Below are 20649 nucleotides of genomic sequence, written 5' to 3'. Positions count from 1 at the left end.
AGCAAAAGAGATTTTTATCGCTGAAAATGACCAAAATCCAGCCAATAATCTCGCAATTGGATTTACTTTAATTCCACTTTAGCTTCCTACTGTACTTACCTTGATGGAATCTAGACTGTATTGCTACAACATTGTGCACAACAAATGAAGCCAGGTCTATATTAACAATGCTCAAATGTCAACTTCGGAAACACTAGCTTTGTTACCTCTGCAGGGGAGGTGTTTAATATGGCAGATTAGATTGATTTTCCCCCCAGGATTTTAATACATTTTGTTCTAAGGAAGCCAGACAAAATTCCAGATGTGGATGAAACCTTTGCTTTTCAGGTCTTACAATAGCTGTTCAGTCAGTTTTTGCAGGTTGAAAATCAGTTGTCGATTTCAATTTTAAACAAAGTTTGAATATTTGACCCTTTGAGCTACATATCTCGTGACAGAAAGGTGACAATTTGTTTCATTGGGTTATTTACACGTTTGAACCTACCTCCATTGTTTTGAACTTGTCTTGACTTTTTGTACTTTTGTACTGTTCTTTCCCCTTGTTTCTGTCCATTTCCATTTTGTGGCTCTGTCAACTGCACATTAATAAATACTTGTTTTTTTTCTACAACAGTTGTGTGTGTGTGTGTGTGTGTGTGTATGTATAACAGACGGTGCTTTCAGTTTTAACCTCTAGATGACACCCTTGCTATTTAGTATTATGATTACTGTGACTCATGTTTTGTACTGCACAATGTAAAGCAGGCTAGGCAAACTATTTTTTATTTTTATTCATTTATTTTTTGTGTAGTTATTACTGCATTTCAAACAGTGTTGTCTATTACTCAAAGCAAAAGGTCACCTTATAAACAACAAATTTCTTCTTTAATAGAGCAAGAGACGAGCTAAAATGTTTTTAATATTTTTTTCCTCTGAGATGAAATACTCATACTGTTACAAAAGGTTTTCTGACAATAAACCAGACTTTTATAATGTATTGAATAAATGGACAAATAGATAATTATTATTTTTATATATATATAAATATATTTAATTATTATATATAATTATTATCTGGGCTAGCCCTATTTTGGGTCATCCACCAAGTGGTCTCTTTCAAGGTCGAAGAAGTTTGATCAAATTTATGAAGGGTACTTTCCAAAATTTGTTCATGGGCTCAGCCCACCCAAAGCACTCGATCTAGACTTGTCCCCGGGGGCCAATACTTTTTCACGGCACTGTATACTATTTTGAATAATTAAAACTGTTTGTGATACAATTGTAAATTTCACATTTTCATTCATTTTATTGAATGATTCGTTTTTAATTATAATTAAATTCATTATGAATTAGACGCCCCTAGTCCGTGGATACTTGTGTGGATGCTATGATGGCGTGTTTGGAAGTGTATGTGTGGCAACGCATGGGTAGGAGCGTCTGGTGTTGCTCTGTACCTCATCCGCTACTGTCTTTTAAACTGATGTAGTTATTTTGTTGTTGTTAGGTATTGTTTCCCTTGTATGTCATTCTTGTAATGTGGCTTCCCCCCCCCCCCCTGTCTGAGACGAATTTCATCCCGGGGGAGACCAGTAAAGAGAAAATGATATGAAATATGGTCATACGTTCTTACCAAACAGCGCAGAACGATACATTTCCCACGCGCAGTTTTTTGTCCCTTACGGTAAAAGCGCTCAAATGGCCCCGCCCCCTCTTTGAAGAAACCTCTCTGATGTCGCCTGGCTGGCTGGCTGGCTGCTCCAAACAAGCTTGACCCAGAGGCCAGGAAAGGAGGGGAGAAAGACGCGAGACAAAACACACACTAAACGGAATAATCCGTAAGGCGTCTGGGGACATTCTGACGATAAGGTAAGCGCATGTATAAAGGCTCCTAAATTGGTAATATAGCGGTGTTTTGTCGCGAAAATAGTGGCTGCACTGCAGCGTTGGGAAAAGGAGTGGTCACGTCCACCGGGAGACCACCGATAGGGCTTTCGAAGTGTGCCCCCCCCCTCCCCTTTCCTTTCGGACACACTTCGCACTATAAGCGAATAAAAGCCACACGCCGTCCTCGTTGAGCTTTGACTACGTGTGTAACTATAACGGCGAGCGAGCGAAACGACCGTTAAATCCGAGCGGTTGCTAGGCTAGCGTTAGCTGTCTCTCTCGCTCTCTCCGTCGTGGCTTATTGTGATGCTAACGTAGCGCGACAGCCGAACCAGGTCACACGGCCACTTCAAGCCGTGTGGGCCTGATTTGATGTCCAACGTTGTCATTTATCACCGCGCTAGTGTGTGTGTGTGTGTGTGTGTGTGTGTGTGTGTGTGTGTGTGTGTGTGTGTAACGACGCCGTGTATCTCGGGCGCTCCTTTTGTTCGAGGAGTATTTATTCATGTTTTTTTTTTGGGGGGGTGGGGGGCTTTGGTTAACTGTTAGCGGCCAAGTTTATACGCTGCTATCTTTAACATTCAACGACGCTCCTAGATGTGCAACTGCTAACGGCTGGGCAGCCAGGATTCCAGAGGCTTGTTGAAATGGGAAATCGGAGCTCACATGCCTGTTAGTTTAACAGCTGAACTAGGTTCTGTTCCTTATTATGGTCGTGTGTGTGTGTGTGTGTGTGTGTGTGTGTGTGTGTGTGTGTGTCTCTATTGACCTAGATATCGTATCTCGTGTGTTTGCTTCGTTAGCGCAACTGAGACATCTTTTTGGGTGGTGGTCTTCTTCCAGCTTAGGTCTGTTAGTTTGTCAACCCGTCCGGTGGGTCCTGCGCAAACTTGTTTTGTAAGCGATACAAGGGTGCGGGATAACTGTCAATTTCTACTTTACTGTCAACCATTTCACAAACGTTTTTGAATGTAATACATTAAAAAAATATTATTTTTTTCCAAAACATGGACATATCCTGATCTAACTTTTCTGTAGCAGAGTACGAGACTGAGTCACATGATTTTGAATATGTCGATACCGACTCCCAATCACATACCTTGGCAATGCATTAAGAAAATAGAGCGCACACCAAAACTGTCGGGTTTGTCTTACATATTTTACTTGAGTGAACAATAATAAGAATAAGAATAATAAGACCAATATGATGCCATTTTTATATGGCTATAAGTAGCTCTGCATCAAAGGATAATTTTAATAATCAATTAATCTGTTGAGTTTTTTCAATTAATCAATGAATGGGATAACAATAATTTCCATCCTTTTATTCGAAAACAAGACTGATATTGACTGCAGAATATGCACAAACACAAATTGATTATGATTCATTAACTTCTTTTGTCCATAACTTGTTAGAAAATGGGTAACAATGTTGATCGTTGTTTTCTAAAGTAAAAGCAGATGTTTGTAAATGTCTCTATTTGATTGAACACAAAGGTAAACAATTTGCTTTCAATAGTGAAGCAAAAAATAACTGCAAACAAATGCAATTTACATATCCTGTCTTAAATTAACTATCCAGCCATCCATCCATCCGTCCATCCATTTTCTTCACCGCTTATCCTCACTATGGTCGCGGGCTGCTGGAGCCTATCCGAGCTATCTTCAGGCAGGAGGCGGGGTACACCCTGAACTGGTCACCGGCCAATCGCAGGGCACATAGAAACAAACAACTATTAGCACTCACATTCACACCTATGAGCAATTTAGAGTCTTCAATCAACCTACCACGCACGTTTTTGGGGGGATTTGGGAGGAAACCGGAACTCACCCAGGCACGGGGAGAACATGCAAACGCCACACAGGCGGGGCCGGGATTTGAACCCCGGCCCTCAGAACTGTGAGGCAGATGTGCTAACCAGTCAACTCACCATGCTGTAAATTAACTATAATCTAAAAAAAAAAAGGAGTTCAGAAACTCCACTTTGTGCAATAACAAAATATAGATCTTAAATGGTCAGTGGATCATTTTCACACAGTGCAACGTTGGAGAATTAAAACTAGATGCATTCCAACACTTGTAGCAGGCAGGCAGCTACTCTTAACTACTCTTTAGGTTTAGTAGGGGTGCTCCGATCAGGGTTTTCTACTGCATATTCCGATACCAATGATCCATAAGTGTGATCTGCAGATCACTGCTGATACCGATCACATGGATTAGCTGTAATTTTTTTCCTATTTATTTTAATGGTGAGGGCAGTTGTCTATATGATCTGGGGAAAAATGAATCATAAAATCACATTAATTTAGACAAAAACATTTGATAATTTTTTTTCAAGAGAATAAATACCAATGCTCTATGCATGCATTGCACCGCATTGGCCCGAAGAGGCCAAGGCAAGCACAGCAGGAACAACAGACTGTATTATCATTGACTGTATTCTAGGACAGTCGTCCCCAACCATCAGTCCGCGGACTGGTGAGGCATTTGTTACCGGGCCGGAGAGAAAGAATGACCAATTTATATAATTTCTGTTGTATTGCAATTTGCGTGTCAATGTTTTTTATTTTGAAAATTGACTAGATCTTCTCCGCCGCACCAGCTGCGCGTCTCAGACTCGAACGCTTCTGTTTCCGGTCTGAGCGGGCTGGCTAACGGCGGGAAATCTCAAAGAACGAAATCATTTCATAAACTAATTAATTTCATTACGTTTACTGAAAAGATTTGTTTTTTTCAACAAAACGTTCGCGAACGAAACAACACTATATCAGGAGTGCTACTTAAAATACGGGTTTATCGCAATAGTTAATTCTCACGCACCAAGTCCGCTCTGATAAAGATACAATCGTAGGTTTCTGCTCGACACAGGCAGAACTACTTTTACGGAGTTAAGTCTACTCATTGAGGAGGTATGGAACTGCAGTCTAGTCTGGCTGCCTACAATAACTCCGACCCCCACTCCTGCATTGCGCCCACAGTGGACGCACCACGATAGAGTGCATGTAACAGACAGACGGAGACGCATTTACACACAGTGTTGCTCTGCTTCTGTTGGCCCAATGCAGCACACCGTGTAGAAGGAACAACGTCTTTGTCCCTAAAGCTGTGCAGGCTTTCAGACAATTAAACACGATGTCAAAACATTTTGCTTACATGCCCCTAAGGGCGAGCCGAAAGATACTTAGAAGTCTGCAAAGCCTGGTATCGAAAGCCGCCTCGCTGAACTGCATCGTCACAGTTGAGAGGACGACAGAAAGGTCAGCAATTTTGACACATTCAAACGACTTCACATCCAATAGAAGTTTAACAAGTGTGAATTATTTTGTGACAAGCCAGCTTTTTGCACACTGGTTGCACTTAAACGAGGTCATAAATCAATAGTGCTGTTTGTAGAAGAGCAGAGTTATGCACATGACGTAACCATCAACAGCATAGCTGCATGGTAAGACCAACGCTAAAATAACTGTAATTTCTCGTGTATAATGTGTATTTTCTTCCCCAAAGAATTGTCAAGAATGCACATTATACATAGGTATCCATCCATTTTCAGAGCCGCTTCTCCTCACTAGATCGTGGGCGTGCTGGAGCCTATCCTAGCTATCATCGGGGTATACCCTGAACTGGTTGCCTGCCAATTGCAGAGCACATGCAAACAAACAACCATTCGCACTCACATTCACATCTACGGGCAATTTAGAGTTGTCAATTAACCTACCATGTATGTTTTTGGGATGTGGGAGGAAACCGGAGTGCCCGGAGAAAACTCAAGCAGGCACGGGGAGTACATGCAAAATCCACACAGGCGGGCCCGGGGATTGAACCCTGCTCCTCAGAACTGTGAGGCAGACGCTCTAACCAGTCGTTCACCGTGCCATTATACATAGGTATAGGGGAAAATGAAAACAACTTTCATATTTTATAAATGTATGGCGCCATCAACAGGTTATGAAAAAGCTGTACACTTCCATTCAAAAATGCCACTGCCATCTAGAGGTTATGAAACCGGTGTAGCGTACACTTTCTTTCCAATATGATAGGGGTATGTATAACTGCATATATGTACAGTTGTGGTCCTAAGTTTACATACCCTGGCAGAATTTGTGAAATGTTTTTTTTTATTTTTTATATATAAATATAACTGATGATTAAACAATGAACATTATCTTTATGGTTATGCTTTGTTGAATGAGAATGCTTTTCTGAAATGCTTGACCGTTTAATTTGAATCCCATTAAAATAAAATGTTTTGCCTGGTCCTTCATGTTTTCTTAAAAGGATTGTACCCATTTTACAAATTCTGCATGGTTAATCCAATATATGAGCACAACGGTTTTCTCATTTACTCAATAAAAGTAGGGCTGTGAATTTCAAAATAAGAGCAAGTGAATAAAAAGGAGAGTATTACGTGTTCTAATAAAGTGCTTAACTTCGGAATAATTATTTGAAACAAACTAACAAAATTCAGATATTTTGATCATATGGGTTGAAGCAAAATCATGCATTGTAAAAATGCATTATACATAGGTGCAAGGGTTTTCCAGAATTTTGAGGTTAACTTTGGGGGTGCATTATACACGAGAAATTATGGTAAATGTATTGTTTACCATATCGCAGGGCACATGTAAACAAACAACCATTCGCACTTACATTCACACCCATGGACAATTTAGAGTCTTCAATTAACCTGCCATGCATGTTTTTGGGATGTCAGATGAAACCGGAGTACCTGGAGAAAACCCACGCAGGCACCGGGAGAACATGCAAAAAGATGAATTTATACATCACTGAGTAAAAATGTAATGAAATTGCTACCAGGAAAGTAGTAATTGGTATTTTTAGTTAATTTGATTAGCCTAAACTTCTGATGTGAACTTGTTTTGACTGTTGACGGCTGCTATTCTATGTGTGGTCTCTTAAGGTGCGCAGGTTAAGCGAAAGAGCCCTCATGTATGTGAACATGTATGTTTGTGAGGAGCTTAGTGGATTGGTGGGCTAAAGCTTCAATCCCATTACTAACCACGCTTTTCTCCAACTCGCGCCAGTGGCATCACGCTGACAAAACTCAGCAGCAAGCTAATGAGAGATACAATATTTTCGTTTTGACAGTGCATTTGCTGTGGGGTTTCATGAAGTCGACAAATGCCATATTGTTGCTTATGTGCGAATGGTCACAGATCTCTGGCAGGCCTGGGTGAGTCATGCTGACTGATGGTGCAGAATCAGGTGAAACTATGACACTCGTGATGTGATCAGCTGTTCGAGTAGTATGTGTGTATGCGCAACCTTTTTAAAGCAAACGTTTTCCTTGACATTTTCAGCACTTGTCGAAGTCGTGTTTGCTTTCATTTCTTAATTTTTAAGGTGTAGGATAAGTTTTGTTTGTTGTTTTTGTCCCCCTGAATGAAATGTAGTGTATGTCAAATTTGGTGTTTGACATCAACTTTTAAAGGGCACACAATTCTGGGATTTTGGGGTGGGTGGCCTCCCATTTGTTCATATCGCCGGATGTCACAGGCGACGTCAGCAAATCTCGTCAGACTTCAGCTCACTCGAGTGCTTTGGACTGTGGTGTTTCAGGACTACGAGCGTATGCGCAATACACTGTGATTTGACTTCTTGCGTCATTAGGACGATCTAAATCTGCACGTATACTTACCTCCATAGCTGATGAGCTGCCTTCTGCAATGAAGTATTAAATAGATTGATTTTAACAATGATATATTTTAACAAAACAAGCCAAATGTGTCTGTTATTTTCAGTCATTTTTGATGAGAAAATGTCCAAACTATGGCTTGAAGGGGCGTTCATTGTATTCCATCCATTACAATTCCAAAAGTGAACTAACTATAACTATAACTCTTCATTCAACACAAAAAAATACTTTTTAGAAGGCCAATTCCAACCTCATTTCCATAGAAAAATCTTTTTGACTGTTTCGTATGTAACATTCTAATTTCTTGGTGATGGTAAAATGTGGGTTTTTGTTAGCTGTAAGCTAAAATCATCAAAATAATAAATAACATCATAAAATAGTTTACGCTGTGTAGTGAATCTATCCGTTTTTTAATTGAGCTGCAGATGTAGGTTTTCTAATTATAATTTGAGATTGACGTGTATTTACAACTATTCCACTTTTTTTTTTTTTTTTTTGTCAAGGTCCAATTTCTGGGGGAAAAAAAAATCAAATTAATGATACTCAAGTAACTGCTTTCAGAAATTTCAGCTTACTATAATTCCCTCGTTTTGATTCTGAATGTGGAGAGATTTGATTGCTTTTAGGTGGCTCAAATCTAGGGAATACAGAAATCCTGGAAAATCCTTCAACTATTTTCTCATCACCTTTAACAGACTATTGTGACAGATTTTTTTCAAAATAACTGATATATAATTGCTTGATGCAATGGTTATAGCATTTTTAATAGAGTCAAAGAACATCAGTGTTCCTTGTATCCGTAGATTTTTCTGTATATGGCCATCGGAGGAAAAAGTTTGGACACCCCTGTTTTAAATCAAGTGACTCAAACTCAAAAAAAAAAAAAAGTGATCAGTACGTCCCTAATCTTAAACCGTTCAACCCCTCAAGGACCCGTATAGACAAAATGTCACGATTGAGTGCTGAGGTTAAACCTGGCACTCATTCATTCATTCGTTCATTTTCCGTGCCGCTTTTCCTGACAAGAGTCGCGGGTGCTGGAGCCTATCCCAGCTATCTTCGGGCGAGAGGTGGGGCACACCCTGAACTAGTCGCCAGCTAATCGCAAGGCACATATAAACAAACGTCCATTTCCACACACATTCACACCTACAGGCAGCTTGCAGTCGTTAAATAACCTACCTATGCATGTTTCTGCGATGTGGGAGGGAAACCGGATTACCTGGAGAAAACGCACGCAGACTCGGGGAGCACATGCAAACTCCACGCACACCTGGCATTAACTTTTTAAAAATGCAAAAAATAAATTGACAATTTGAGTAGAATATTAGTGAAATTAAAGTAATTTATGGTTGGGTCAACTGTGGGGGGATTTCTCACCACAGAGCACTCATTTAAAGGAAGAAGCCAATCATATCGTTCTGTGGAAACCGACCAGTTGAGGTTTTCATGCTTGACGCTTTGATGCTTAGTGCCTACATGCATGGAACGAAAGCGTGATTCTTGGCTAACCACGGTAGCTCTTGCATCTCTTGCACTTGCCTCTGATGTCGAACATAACATCCTGTTTGTCAGGAAGCGGGTTGGGGTCGCGAGGGGAGTAGCTGTGGGACAGAGGCAATTGTTTTCATTGTTCAGCGATACTTTGCACAGACCTCTAAGGCCAAAAGAAACAGCTGTGAATGGGAGAGACAAATGGAGGACAGAAGTCAGATAGGTACAAAAAAACATGGCTGTGCACTCGAGATTGAGCGTCCTTCTCGCTCTTGTCGTACTTTCTCACAAACTTTTCATTGTTCCGCCAGGCTCCTCCTCAGACGGACAGCTGCAAATTCCTTCTTCTGACACACAATAACAACCCTGAGTGCACTTGTCAAGAAATTTCACAGTTTATAATTCATCTTGTATAACTGACAGCGATGCTCATTACTGAAAGAGAGAGTGTGTAACGCGCTAATGATGATGATTATTCACTCATGTCTCGAATTGATATGGAAGGAGCCAGTGTTCGTATGAGTGAGTTTGACAGGAGTAGACATCTTTTTGTGTGTGTGTGCGTGTGTGGATGGGCTGGTAAACTAGCATTAAGTGTTGTGTGGTGAACACTGGTCACGGCAAGGTCATTTGCCTGTGGACACGTGGGTGGGCTGCTATGCAGCATTGACAGAAGAAAATTTTAGGAATGCAAGATTAGCTTTTATCTTTAATTCACTATAACCTTACTTATCTTTCCCCAGCCCCTCCTTGTTTGCTCTTGTCTTTTTCCACAGCCAATCATGCTTTTTGTTTGATTTGTTTGGGGCTCTGTCTTCTCAGGGTATAAAACAGCCCAGGCCTGGTTTTGACCATATATGGGCATGCAGTACTGGATAGTGTTTTTTTTCTTCTTATCCCTCCAACAGGTGGGAGGTAATTTGCTTCGGGGCTTTTACGTGACTATACCTTCTGCGTAAATAGCGGTTTTGGTACAGACAAATTTCCTTGTAGAGTTGTGAAATACTCTACAGCCACTCCTTGTTTTCTCATCAGGCTGTCCTATCTTCCTCACTTTCCACACACTGAGCACAGCCCCCCAAGCATGGCAGGTCTTGAGTCATTCGTTGTACAGACTTACAGGAACAGACACTCAGCTGGCTTCATCTTAAAAGATAAAAAAAATAAATAAATTTTGTAATGCTGTGTCAGTAACCGTAACTTTAATCATCACTTCTCTTCTTTCTTAATCATCAGTATGGTATTTGAACAATCCACCTGCCATGTGTATAGGCACCTGCTGCCTGAAATGTAATTATCTCAGTTTGTTACCCACACTGCTCTGAATTTACAGTACCCATCTGTCTCTGTGCATGTTGGCTACACAGACGTTTTGAAGAGTTAACAGACACCCCCTATTACTCTTGCTATCTTGAATAACCGGTCATGCAGGTGTTTGCTAAGCGGTGGTTGAGTTTATTCACCTTGGGTATTGGAGGGGGGCAGTTGACCAGACTCCTGGGGGTGGATTCACTCACTGATAAGAGGATCTGAGTCGCCACTTGTCGGGCTCGTATAACAAAGTGTCTGTTTCTGTGCGGGGTTAAAACCAAGATAACAGCAGAGCTTGGTGGCTGGGTGTTGAACACTAGGTTGGTCTGCTTGAAAGCAAACACATCCCCGCTGACACATAGTTTGGCCTTCTCACTATGTTGCTGTTTTCCAATGAGCCCATCCTTCACTAAAACACTTCTCTCTTTGTTTTCTGTCTCTGCAAGCAGTCCTGTTTCTGAGCTTGGGGGATTCACTGAGTTTCTACCAATGAACAACTAGAGCGTCACCTCTGGTCTTGGTGTGATCGCTCACCTCTTCTATCAAAAAACGCCCACAGGTGAAGGTGTGTATTTCTAGGTTTGCTGACTCTTTTAAGTTGATTGTGTTCCTCTCCTGAAAGTATAAATCACTGCAAACAGGCTTTCTACATAAGCATCACTGTAAATACTACGTAACCTATTTTCACGACCATAAGACGCACCGTATTAAAAGGCGCAGTCTCAGTTACGGGGTCTATTTCTGTATTTGACATACATAAGGCGCACCATATTATTGTGCGCAGGCATGGTAAAACATACGCTATCTTAAAACATACGGTAGCATGCATGCACGCTAAAATGCTAGCATATGTTTTTAAAAAGGCACTGGGAGCAAAACTGTGTTTGGTTGTACTTTATTGACTTTATTTTTTTGATCAATCCTCATCCACAAATCCATCAAAATCCTCATGTTCTATATCCGAAATGAACAGCTGGGCAAGTTCTCCATCAAACATGCCGAGTTTCCTCTCGTCATTGTCGGAATCAGTCTCGTTGCCGGGGGGCTGTTCAGCAATAATTCCGGCTTTCCCGAAAGCTCGGACAAACATCAAAACAGATACCTTAGCCCAGGCATCCACAATCCATTCGCATATGGTGGCATAATTTGCCTGGCACTTCGTCTTCTTGACTTGGCGAAGCTTGTTTTCCTGCTTCCTCCACTTGTGTACCGTGGTTTCGTTGATCTTGAATTCTCTCGCGGCTGCTCGTTCCCATGTTCCTCCACGTAACTGATAGCTTGCAGTTTAAACTGTGCTTCGCAACCGTGTCTGTTCGTAGGTGCCATTTTCGGGGGTCCTTAGCCAAACCGATGTTGTTTTGCACAATGCACATACAGACTGCTATATACCTACTGGGGGCGTGCATTTAGCGTCCTCTTTCACACGCAGCCTTCCCCCTTTACCGTCCGCATGCTGTCCTCAGTCACGTCCGCCTTTCCTCTATATAAGCAGCGTATCGGCAGGAAATGCTCCCAGTCAGTCAAGCGGAGCACTCATCGAAGTCAACCAACATTTACAGATTTTGGAACTCTGCACACATTAGGTGTGCCGCAGTATAAGGCCCCCTGTCCATTTTGCAGAAAATTTAAGACTTTTAAGTGCGCCTTATGGTTGTGAAAATACGGTACTTTAGATATTCCCAACCAGTGTGCTGTGAGATAGCATCTGGTGTGCAGTGGAAAATTGTCCAATTTCATGTAACTGGTCTGAAAATGATTTATTTACTACAACTAATGTATCTTTTAGGGCTAAAATGATTTATCAAATAACTTCAATAATTCCAATATAAACAAGTCAATGCAAAATCTCTGCCTTCAAGCTTCACGATGATAATGTTTGCACATGGACTCATGGTACTGCAGACTCAGGCACCACTGTGTAGAAATACACGTGGACATAATTGTCGGTACCCCACTCTTAATGAAACAAAAACCTACAGCGGTCACAGAAATAACTTTAATCTGACAAAAGTAATAATAAATAACATTTTAATGAAATTAACCAATGCAAATGAGACATTGCTTTTGAATTGTGGGTCAACATAATTATTCTCAAAATAAACTTATGAAACAGGCCTGCACAAAAATTATGGTACCAACATTTTAAGGCAATCACTGCAATCAAACGATTTTTGTAACGTCTAATTAGACTTCTGCACCTCTCGGCAGGTAGTTTGGCTCATTCTTTGAGCAAACTGCTCCAGTTGTCTCAGGTCTGAAGGACGCTTTCTCCAGGCAGGATGTTTCAGCTCCTTCCACAGATCTAAGATTTAAATCAGGGCTCATAGAAGGCCACTTCAGAATACTGGTAGTCCAATATTTTTCTCTTGGGCATTTTTAGCTGGGTCATTATTTTGTTGCAAGACCCCATGACCTGTGATTGAGATTTATATCCTTTCACTTTTTTTTTTTTTTTTTTTTTTAATAAATATAAGTGCAATGTTGCTATTTAAAAGCGGAACTAACATTCCAAAACAGCATGGCTACAATCACAAACAAGGTATCGATGTTGGGTAATCTTACAAAGTGACAAAATAATCCATCTTTGTTCATATTACACAATGTAACATTTTGGTTTGTTTATTTAGTACTGGTATAGAATTACTATCAGAGACACACGCAATGTGTGTGCATGTGTGTGTGTGTGTGTGTGTGTGTGTGTGTGTGTGTGTGTGTGTGTGTGTGTGAGAGAGAGACGCATACACACACACACTGTCTGCCCTCTCCAACACAGCATGTTGTGGGTGGTCATTATAGCATACAGTGCAGGCTTATGGGCTCCAGGTGCTGACCCAAAATAAGTTCTATACGGACCCACATCATAGCCTAAAAAGAAGGTTACTATTCAAGACATACCGGGCGCTTCTATTTTCAGCGGCGCAGGATTACAGGCTTTACGGTAGTAACGAACCGTACGGAACAATCACATGCAAGTTCAGCCACCCACTACAGCCAATCAAATCAGCATCTCAGGCAATAACCACTGACTGCGTGGAGCCCAGACAGAGATGAGAAATGTAGCAGGGGAGAGAGAGAGCGTGAGAGATTCGGCATGGAAGTGGAGTTAAAAACGGAGAAATGCCATCATGAAACAAAACAGGTTTTGAACGAACATAACCTCTAAAATGGTTAAATTAAGATTTGCTACAGTAAAATTGTTTGAGACTTCACTGTTTTGTCAATATCGCAAACAGAAAAGGGGAAACTCAAACTTTGTTTTTCTGAAGTTAAGCACTTTATTTGAACACTAATAACTTCAAAGTTCAATGTATACCATCTCATCAAATTTAGAGCGACATTTTTGTTTTGAGCTAAACAAAAGCAGAAGTAGTGTGTCTGTGTGCGTGGTGTTGGTGAAGAGCTTCCACACACAGTGAACCTAAAGTACGAATCCTGTCTATCGTTCCATACAACGGGCCCGGGAGTTTTTTTCTGGACTCGATACATTTTCATTGTTGTGGTAACACCACTGCACCACGCAGGACGCAGCAAGCCGCTGACAGAAAGGCGGTTTGCTTTGTAGACTCACAACTGGGACACTTAAGAGAACGTTAATTGCTTATTCCATTTACTAGCCGGCAAGATAATGAGCTAGCGAGCGAAGGGCTGGAGCTAAAAAGCTCACTCGACTGCAGTGATATCGTTAAAACATCACCGCTCTGAGGTGTGTGTGTTCCCCACATCACACAAACACACGCCCACGCATACACACGTAGAGTGGGTCGTAATCCATGCTTCTACAGACGCAGAATGACTATGCTTCGTGTCCCTGCTAATTTTTGTGCATCTCAGACATGGGAGGCACATCAAACGAAATCCTTTTTTTAATTTGCAGCCCCAGTATCTTTGTTCATCTATCTATCCCAGCAGTGTATGGTGACGGGCAAAACAATGAAATTATTTTCCGCTAGATGGGATTTAAGCATTTGTGACAGTTTGTCTGGTATGCTGTGAGATTATTTGTAATGTAAAATGTGCCCTTGCTAAATGACGGTGATGTACACAATTTAAAGCTGATGTGGTGGAAATCACTCACTTTTGAGTTGTAATTTGGCATTTTATGTAATAATTGCATATAATTGGACGTAGGCCTTGTCACTGTCTAGTCTTTTTAGAATCGATTATTATAAAGATATTTTGTTGAGTAACCAACCCCCCCCCCCCCACTACCACACACACACACACACACACACACACACAAAATCTTTTCTTTTTTTTTTTTATGACCAACTTGCATTTTATTCTCATTTATGAGGGCTGGACTTCTATCTTTAAAATGCATGTTGGTACTGAGTGTATGGTATAAATTTGAGAAAACAAAATCAGCCTTCGCTAAAAGGTTAGCATTCACGATTGCCGCGCTAGTGATGAGTGTTTTAGCTACAAAAACGCTAACTACCGTTCAGCTCACTGATACATCATGTTCTATGTATATTACACAACTAATAGTGTCTTAAAAATCACTTACAGATGCTATGTCATTTTTGGCAATGTTTTTTTACGGGCTCAACAGTGCGTACGTCTGCATGAAATGTCATAGACATGGACAGTGGCCAAATGGTTACACTGAAATGGACAATTGTAGTGAACTATCTGTTTGCATTTTTCGGCAACTCAACAATGATGTTTGTAGTCAAAACACCCCGCATCTTTTCCTCGAACAGTGTTGTTTGGTTTGTCAGAGAAAAGGGGGGTGATCATAAAGAATCGTAACAAGTACTTTCATTATGACTGTTGTTTATTCCATGCCTTGTGTGATCCTTTTATTTTATAGTAGTCTGTCCCCAAACCGTTTTAAAAAAATAACTAAATAAAATAAAAATCGCCTTCTTAAATCATAAATAAAACCCAGATCCTTCCGTTTCTCTATATAACGTGTAACACCCCCCTCTTCCCCCTCGGGGTGGTGTAGTGTGTATGGAGCAGTGCGAGAGCGCAGCAGCTCTGCTGGAGTCGGTCAGGGAGCAGGAGGTGCAGTTTGAACAGCTGACCAGGGCGTTGGAAGAGGAGAGGAGGAGAGTGGGCCTCTCTGCCACCAGCCCTTCGGCGCTGGGTCGCCCCCTCCCTCACACACAGGTAACACCAGCAAAATTTGCACAAAAAAACCCCAAAACAAATAGTCTAGTCCAGACCCTCTTGTGGATGCCTTTCGCCTCCATGTTACCACGCAAGTACCCTCATTCAAATATATGTAACATCGCCTTCCGGTCGTCTTAATTAATTCATCAGTTTCTCATGCTGATCTCAGTCACCAGTCTCTCCACCGTTCCTATACTGTGTTTGTCCCGTCATATGTCAGTCTGCATTTACAATGCATTGCACTAGTCCCAGCCATGTAAAAAAACGTTGCACATCTAATGGTAACGTGTCGGCGGTTGTCATCATCTTTATCATCGTGCACTTTTAGCATGCCTTTGCCATCACTCATCAGAAGCGCACCTTTTGTCAACCCCTCTTATGGAATCTCAGTTGTTTTCCTCCTCTTGTTCCAGCATGTTTTGGAATGTGGCCATCTGTCGTTGCTGTCGCATGCACACAGTCAAGTTTTTCACCTTTGTTAATTCTCCCTTTCTGTGTCGTAGTGAAACATTTCTACATGCTTGTGAGTTGTCTATTGGTCATTCAATGATATGGTCCAATAGGCAAAATAAATGGATTTAAATTTTTAAGTGTATACAATTTGGCAGCCATCAGTATGTGGGCTATGTTGCTAATAAAGGTGGCAAAATATTATTTGAGACGATTATGATGGAATAATTTTTAAAACAAATCTGAAAACGGTAATGCTAGAAAATGGCGGTTTTGAAGATGAGTTTTCCTACTTCCCACTCCAGTTACTACTGTGTTTCCAACTCGTGTGTGTAAAGGCCTCTGCTGTTGTTTAAATGATCAGATTATGTCTCTGCCTAGAAATCTTTAGATTATCAACAAGCGCTGAACTTTCTGGTGATCCCGTGTCATTGTACTTTGAGGTCATGTTTTGCTGTATTCAGATAGACAGCGAAGGCATCTCTTGGCAGCAGAGATGAAAATTTTTAATTCCATCTGTAAATATTATTCTTCCTTTGGCCTCACTGACATTCATTAGACTGTTTTGACTGTGCAAATCCTTGAACGCGCTTGATAAGAAGGTGGGCCCAAAGATAAAGCCTGAGACAGTGGCGAAGGTAGTGTAGCTTCATGTTGACTATTTAATTTCCAATGACAATACCACCAATGTTTTGCTTGTTCTCGGATCACTGCTTTGAATTCAGAGCAGAGGAGATGATTTTATGGGAAGGCCCAGATTTTATGTAAATGTTCCCTTCTCATGAACCTCCACTTCCCATTTAAAAAAAAAAAAAAAAAAAAAAAAAAAAAACCTCACTGCCATTAAAATACATTTCCACAGAAAATGCTTGGAAATACTCAAACTGTCGGAGCTGCCACAGAATGTATTTAACCCCAGTTGTATTCATCCCCAAATGATTCAGCTTGAGGCTAATGCTGATAGAGTAGCTGAAGCTATTGTTGCGTGAAACCGAGTGTTACTCAGGCTTAGTAAAGTCTCTGGTTTACACAGGATGACAGACATCGATTACGTAACTGATTAGAGGAGGAAGTCGGGTGTAAGGATGAATGGCTGTATTCCAGAATGTCCTCCCTCATGTCTCACAGTAATTCACAGACCATAAACACACAAGCATGGTTGAAGGACCTTATTATTGTTGTGTGTTTCGTAAGAGAATAGACTGGGGGAAAAAATGCCTTAACCTAGGGCTGGGCGATCTGGCAAAAAAATGTTTTTCATATCGTCTCATCTTGATTATTATAGCGATTTTTATTTTATTTTTTAATCATTTTTAAACTTTTGTTTTTAAAGCATCTGCATTGAAAACCAAAGAAGCTAGAAAGTAGTTCAATATTTTAATGCATTTTGTTAAAACCACTCCTCATAGTCAATATTTAAAACAATAACCCGAAAGTGATATTGGCATACTAAGCCCATAAGGCAAACAATTTTCACTCAACAGCCCAACGAATGTAGAAAAATAAAACCGTGCACTAGTTTAAAGTCTTGTGTATTTTTGGCGGTACAAGATACAAAATAAAACAAACTGGCCCCTCTGGAATAATGAAGACAAATTGGATTGTAAACGTCATTCTCCAGTTATGATGCTATTGTTATTTTTTTATTCTGTTATTGCTACTTTCAAATGTGCATCATCTTTAATAATAATAATACAGAAAACAACTAGTTTTGCTATTTTACCCTTCCTGAAAACGATTGACTGTTGCTTTGGTCCGGTGGGCTTTACCACTACTAGTGGCTAACTGCTAATGCTACATGTACTGTGCAGTGAGTGACAGGCAGTACCGACTGTGCTCACATTTTTATGCTCTCCACATTATCACTTGGGTGGTGGTGGTACTTCTTCTAATGAATAAACTGTGTTGCCTGTTTTTGAGGACCCTGACATACCTTACACATTAGCTAGTTGGCTCCAGGTCGCTTTGGAGACGCTACCACACAACCGGCGATGGAAACTCTCGTACCGGCCAGCTGCCTCCATCGCCGGTCCGGCGCGGTGTGCTCTGTGTGACGGCGGCTGAATTGGACCCAGAGTTTCCCAACTGGCAACCGGAAGTTGAACAGGAAAAGGATGACTCTGATTGGCCTTTGTCACTCACATCCAGCCATGTTAGATCGAGGAAATATGCAAACAGTTCATAATCGAGATCGACGGGAAATCTATCACAATCTTCGATCTCGATCATATAATCGCCAAGCTCTACCCTAACCTGACATTACTCAGTAGAATTGTTGGTGTTTGTACACAATTTAAACTCGTCTCTTTCTATCACATTCTAGAACGGGCGTTTAGGGGATGCGGACATCGAGCGACTGAAATTGACAGACTCCTACATACACAGCACACAGGTACGTGTTTACGTTAGTTCATGAACATGTTTTATTGTTTGGCTATTGTGAATGTTTAGTGGGTTTAATCCGAGGTTGGGGTTGTTACAGTACAGAATGGTGGACCCAGCACACGGCGCTCTAGACGAGAGCTACACACCAGAGGACGACTCCCATGAAGCACATTCTGTCTTTTCTGAAGAAGGAACCACACGGCGGCTTGACAATGGGGTGGGTTGTACCTTCCTAAGAATATGAACTGAAATAATGCAAACTAAACTATTTTGTCATTCCGATTGAAATAATTCCGATTGAAGATCTCTGGTCAACTGTTTACATGTGACGTTATCTATTCTGATCGGGTATATATCTGTGCACTACATTTAATCGAAATAGCCATGTGACATGCTCGCATCGTTGTAAACATCACGTCATTTATCAAGCTGGATGTCGGTCATCTGCTTAACACAGTAGCTGGCACTGTTTTTACACTTTTATTAAAACAACAGCTTGATTAAAAACAAGTTACAAGTAGTTAAAAACAACCATCACATGTGAGCTCTGGTTGGAAGGCGCCATATTTACGTGTGTAAACTATGACGTCACCGTGCAGTAACGTTAAAGACAGAGCATGCGCAGACGGAGCACAGCCCGGCACCATTACGATTCAGATAGATTTAGATAGATATAAATATTTACTTCTGATCGGTTTGGCAAAAGAAATAGTCCACCCCTGTGAAACTGAATGAAATTGCATTCAGATTTGGCTCGTTTACATGAGGCGTTTACATGAAGGATTTTCATTCGGTTTGGGCTTCTAAACTGATTATAATCGAAATACAAGGCTCCATGTAAACCCCCCTAATGTAACACAATTAAAATTTTGTGGTGTACCAGCATAAATTGCCCCGTGGGGATGAAGTTTTCTTAATCTGGAAAAAAACTTCAAAGAAAAAACTTCAAAGTAAAACCTGTCTCCAATCTCTGTCACAGATGAAGAAACCCATCTCACGCACAGTCCTGCCAAATGACTCAATGTCCATCAATGGCGGCATGTCTATGTCCGGTATGTGCGGCTATAGCGCAACACTGGACCGTCCATACAGACAGATGGGAGGGGACTACCCCACTGCCACGGTGCCCAGAAACTACCACTACGGCCCTGTAGGAGTTTATGATGACTACAGGGGAGGACCGCCATCAGAGGCATACACAAGCTTGAGCAGGGGCTCGCACATGGACGATCGCTACAGGTACAGGACTCTGTGTTCACACTGCTTGTCCTTAACAAGTTTAGTTAATTCTAATTCATATTTATTGTGGAGTTGGCGTTGTTCTGCTTTTCTGTCAATGTGTGTCACAATCGCGTCACCATGACGCACGCGAGTGTTGAGGGAAGATTTAGCAGTCACTAGTGAAATGTAGGCAAAGTCAACATTTCCCCTACAATTTTTTCCCACTTCATGAAAACTCTTTGTTACCAAACGAGTCAATAAGACACCACTATATATGGTTTCATTAAGAGGGTAATCTTAACATTTATTTATTGCATAAATAATATCCCTATTCCTATCATAACATGTAAGTAGCACTCTGATGCTTAATTCATAAAACCTTATTTAACAACTGTAAATTCAAACCCGAATAGTTCATTCTTTGAATTGGTGGTACCTTACGAGTTTTAAATCGTTCTGTGACCAAGTGCATAACTCAATTTACTCGTTTATCAAATACAATTTCCTCATTAAAAAAAAATGTTGAAATACCATTAATCCATTCAAAAGAAACTTGTTACATGTTTTCAAGAAAAATAGCACTGTGTTATAAACTGAAATGAACAGGTTTTTATAACGTTTAATAACTGCACACTTGGACAAGCCAAATGTCTCAAATTTAGCTTTGCCTTTAGGGGGTGTGCCCTAGTGAGTGACATCCGGAGCTTAAATGACCTATAGCATCCAACTGGCCTATATTTCACGAACAAGTTCTATGTACTTTTTGCTGAAGAAAATGAAACTGGCAGTCATTTCCAATAATCAATCTTAGGGCTGCGCGATATGTTTTTAGAGCTTCGTCATCATGTAAATGTGAGCGGTAGTCACATCGCAGGGTCCTGCGATGTTGGTGTGCTGTGTTATGCAGCGAACAAGCTGTAATATTAATAAGTAACCAGCAAAGGGACCTGGTTGGACATGCTAATAAGATTAAAACGGATGTGACGGTAAATGATAACCCTTCAAACAACACACACGGAGCAGCCCAGAGTGTTATATACTTCTTGTATAACTATCAAAGATGACACTGGAAAACGGTTACACACCTGCATTTACTGTATAGCCCTTAAGTATGTGACGAACGTACGTATGTCGCAACAAGTTACACTGGGGG

At 40.9% G+C, this 20649-nt stretch overlaps 1 protein-coding gene across 6 annotated transcripts in view; it reads left to right on the top strand.

Annotated features, from left to right (window-relative positions):
• The first annotated feature begins 1709 nt into the window (after positions 1–1709).
• Positions 1710–20649, top strand: part of LOC133407290 (catenin delta-1-like) — a 40945-nt gene continuing 22005 nt past the window's right edge. For 3 of the 6 annotated variants that reach the window (XM_061684969.1, XM_061684970.1, XM_061684967.1), the window contains exons 1-6: positions 1710–1845; positions 10772–10887; positions 15274–15437; positions 18214–18282; positions 18373–18492; positions 19255–19514. In XM_061684969.1, coding sequence (XP_061540953.1) covers positions 15279–15437; positions 18214–18282; positions 18373–18492; positions 19255–19514 — 608 coding nt within the window. In that variant the 5' untranslated portion in view covers positions 1710–1845; positions 10772–10887; positions 15274–15278. Of the gene's footprint in view, positions 1846–10768; positions 10888–15273; positions 15438–18213; positions 18283–18372; positions 18493–19254; positions 19515–20649 lie in introns of all 6 variants that reach the window. The other 3 variants (XM_061684968.1, XM_061684971.1, XM_061684972.1) reach the window with 3 other exon arrangements.

The sequence above is a fragment of the Phycodurus eques genome, chromosome 9 (assembly GCF_024500275.1).
Source record: "Phycodurus eques isolate BA_2022a chromosome 9, UOR_Pequ_1.1, whole genome shotgun sequence".
Classification (NCBI taxonomy): domain Eukaryota; kingdom Metazoa; phylum Chordata; class Actinopteri; order Syngnathiformes; family Syngnathidae; genus Phycodurus; species Phycodurus eques.
This window is presented reverse-complemented; position numbering and strand designations above follow the sequence as displayed.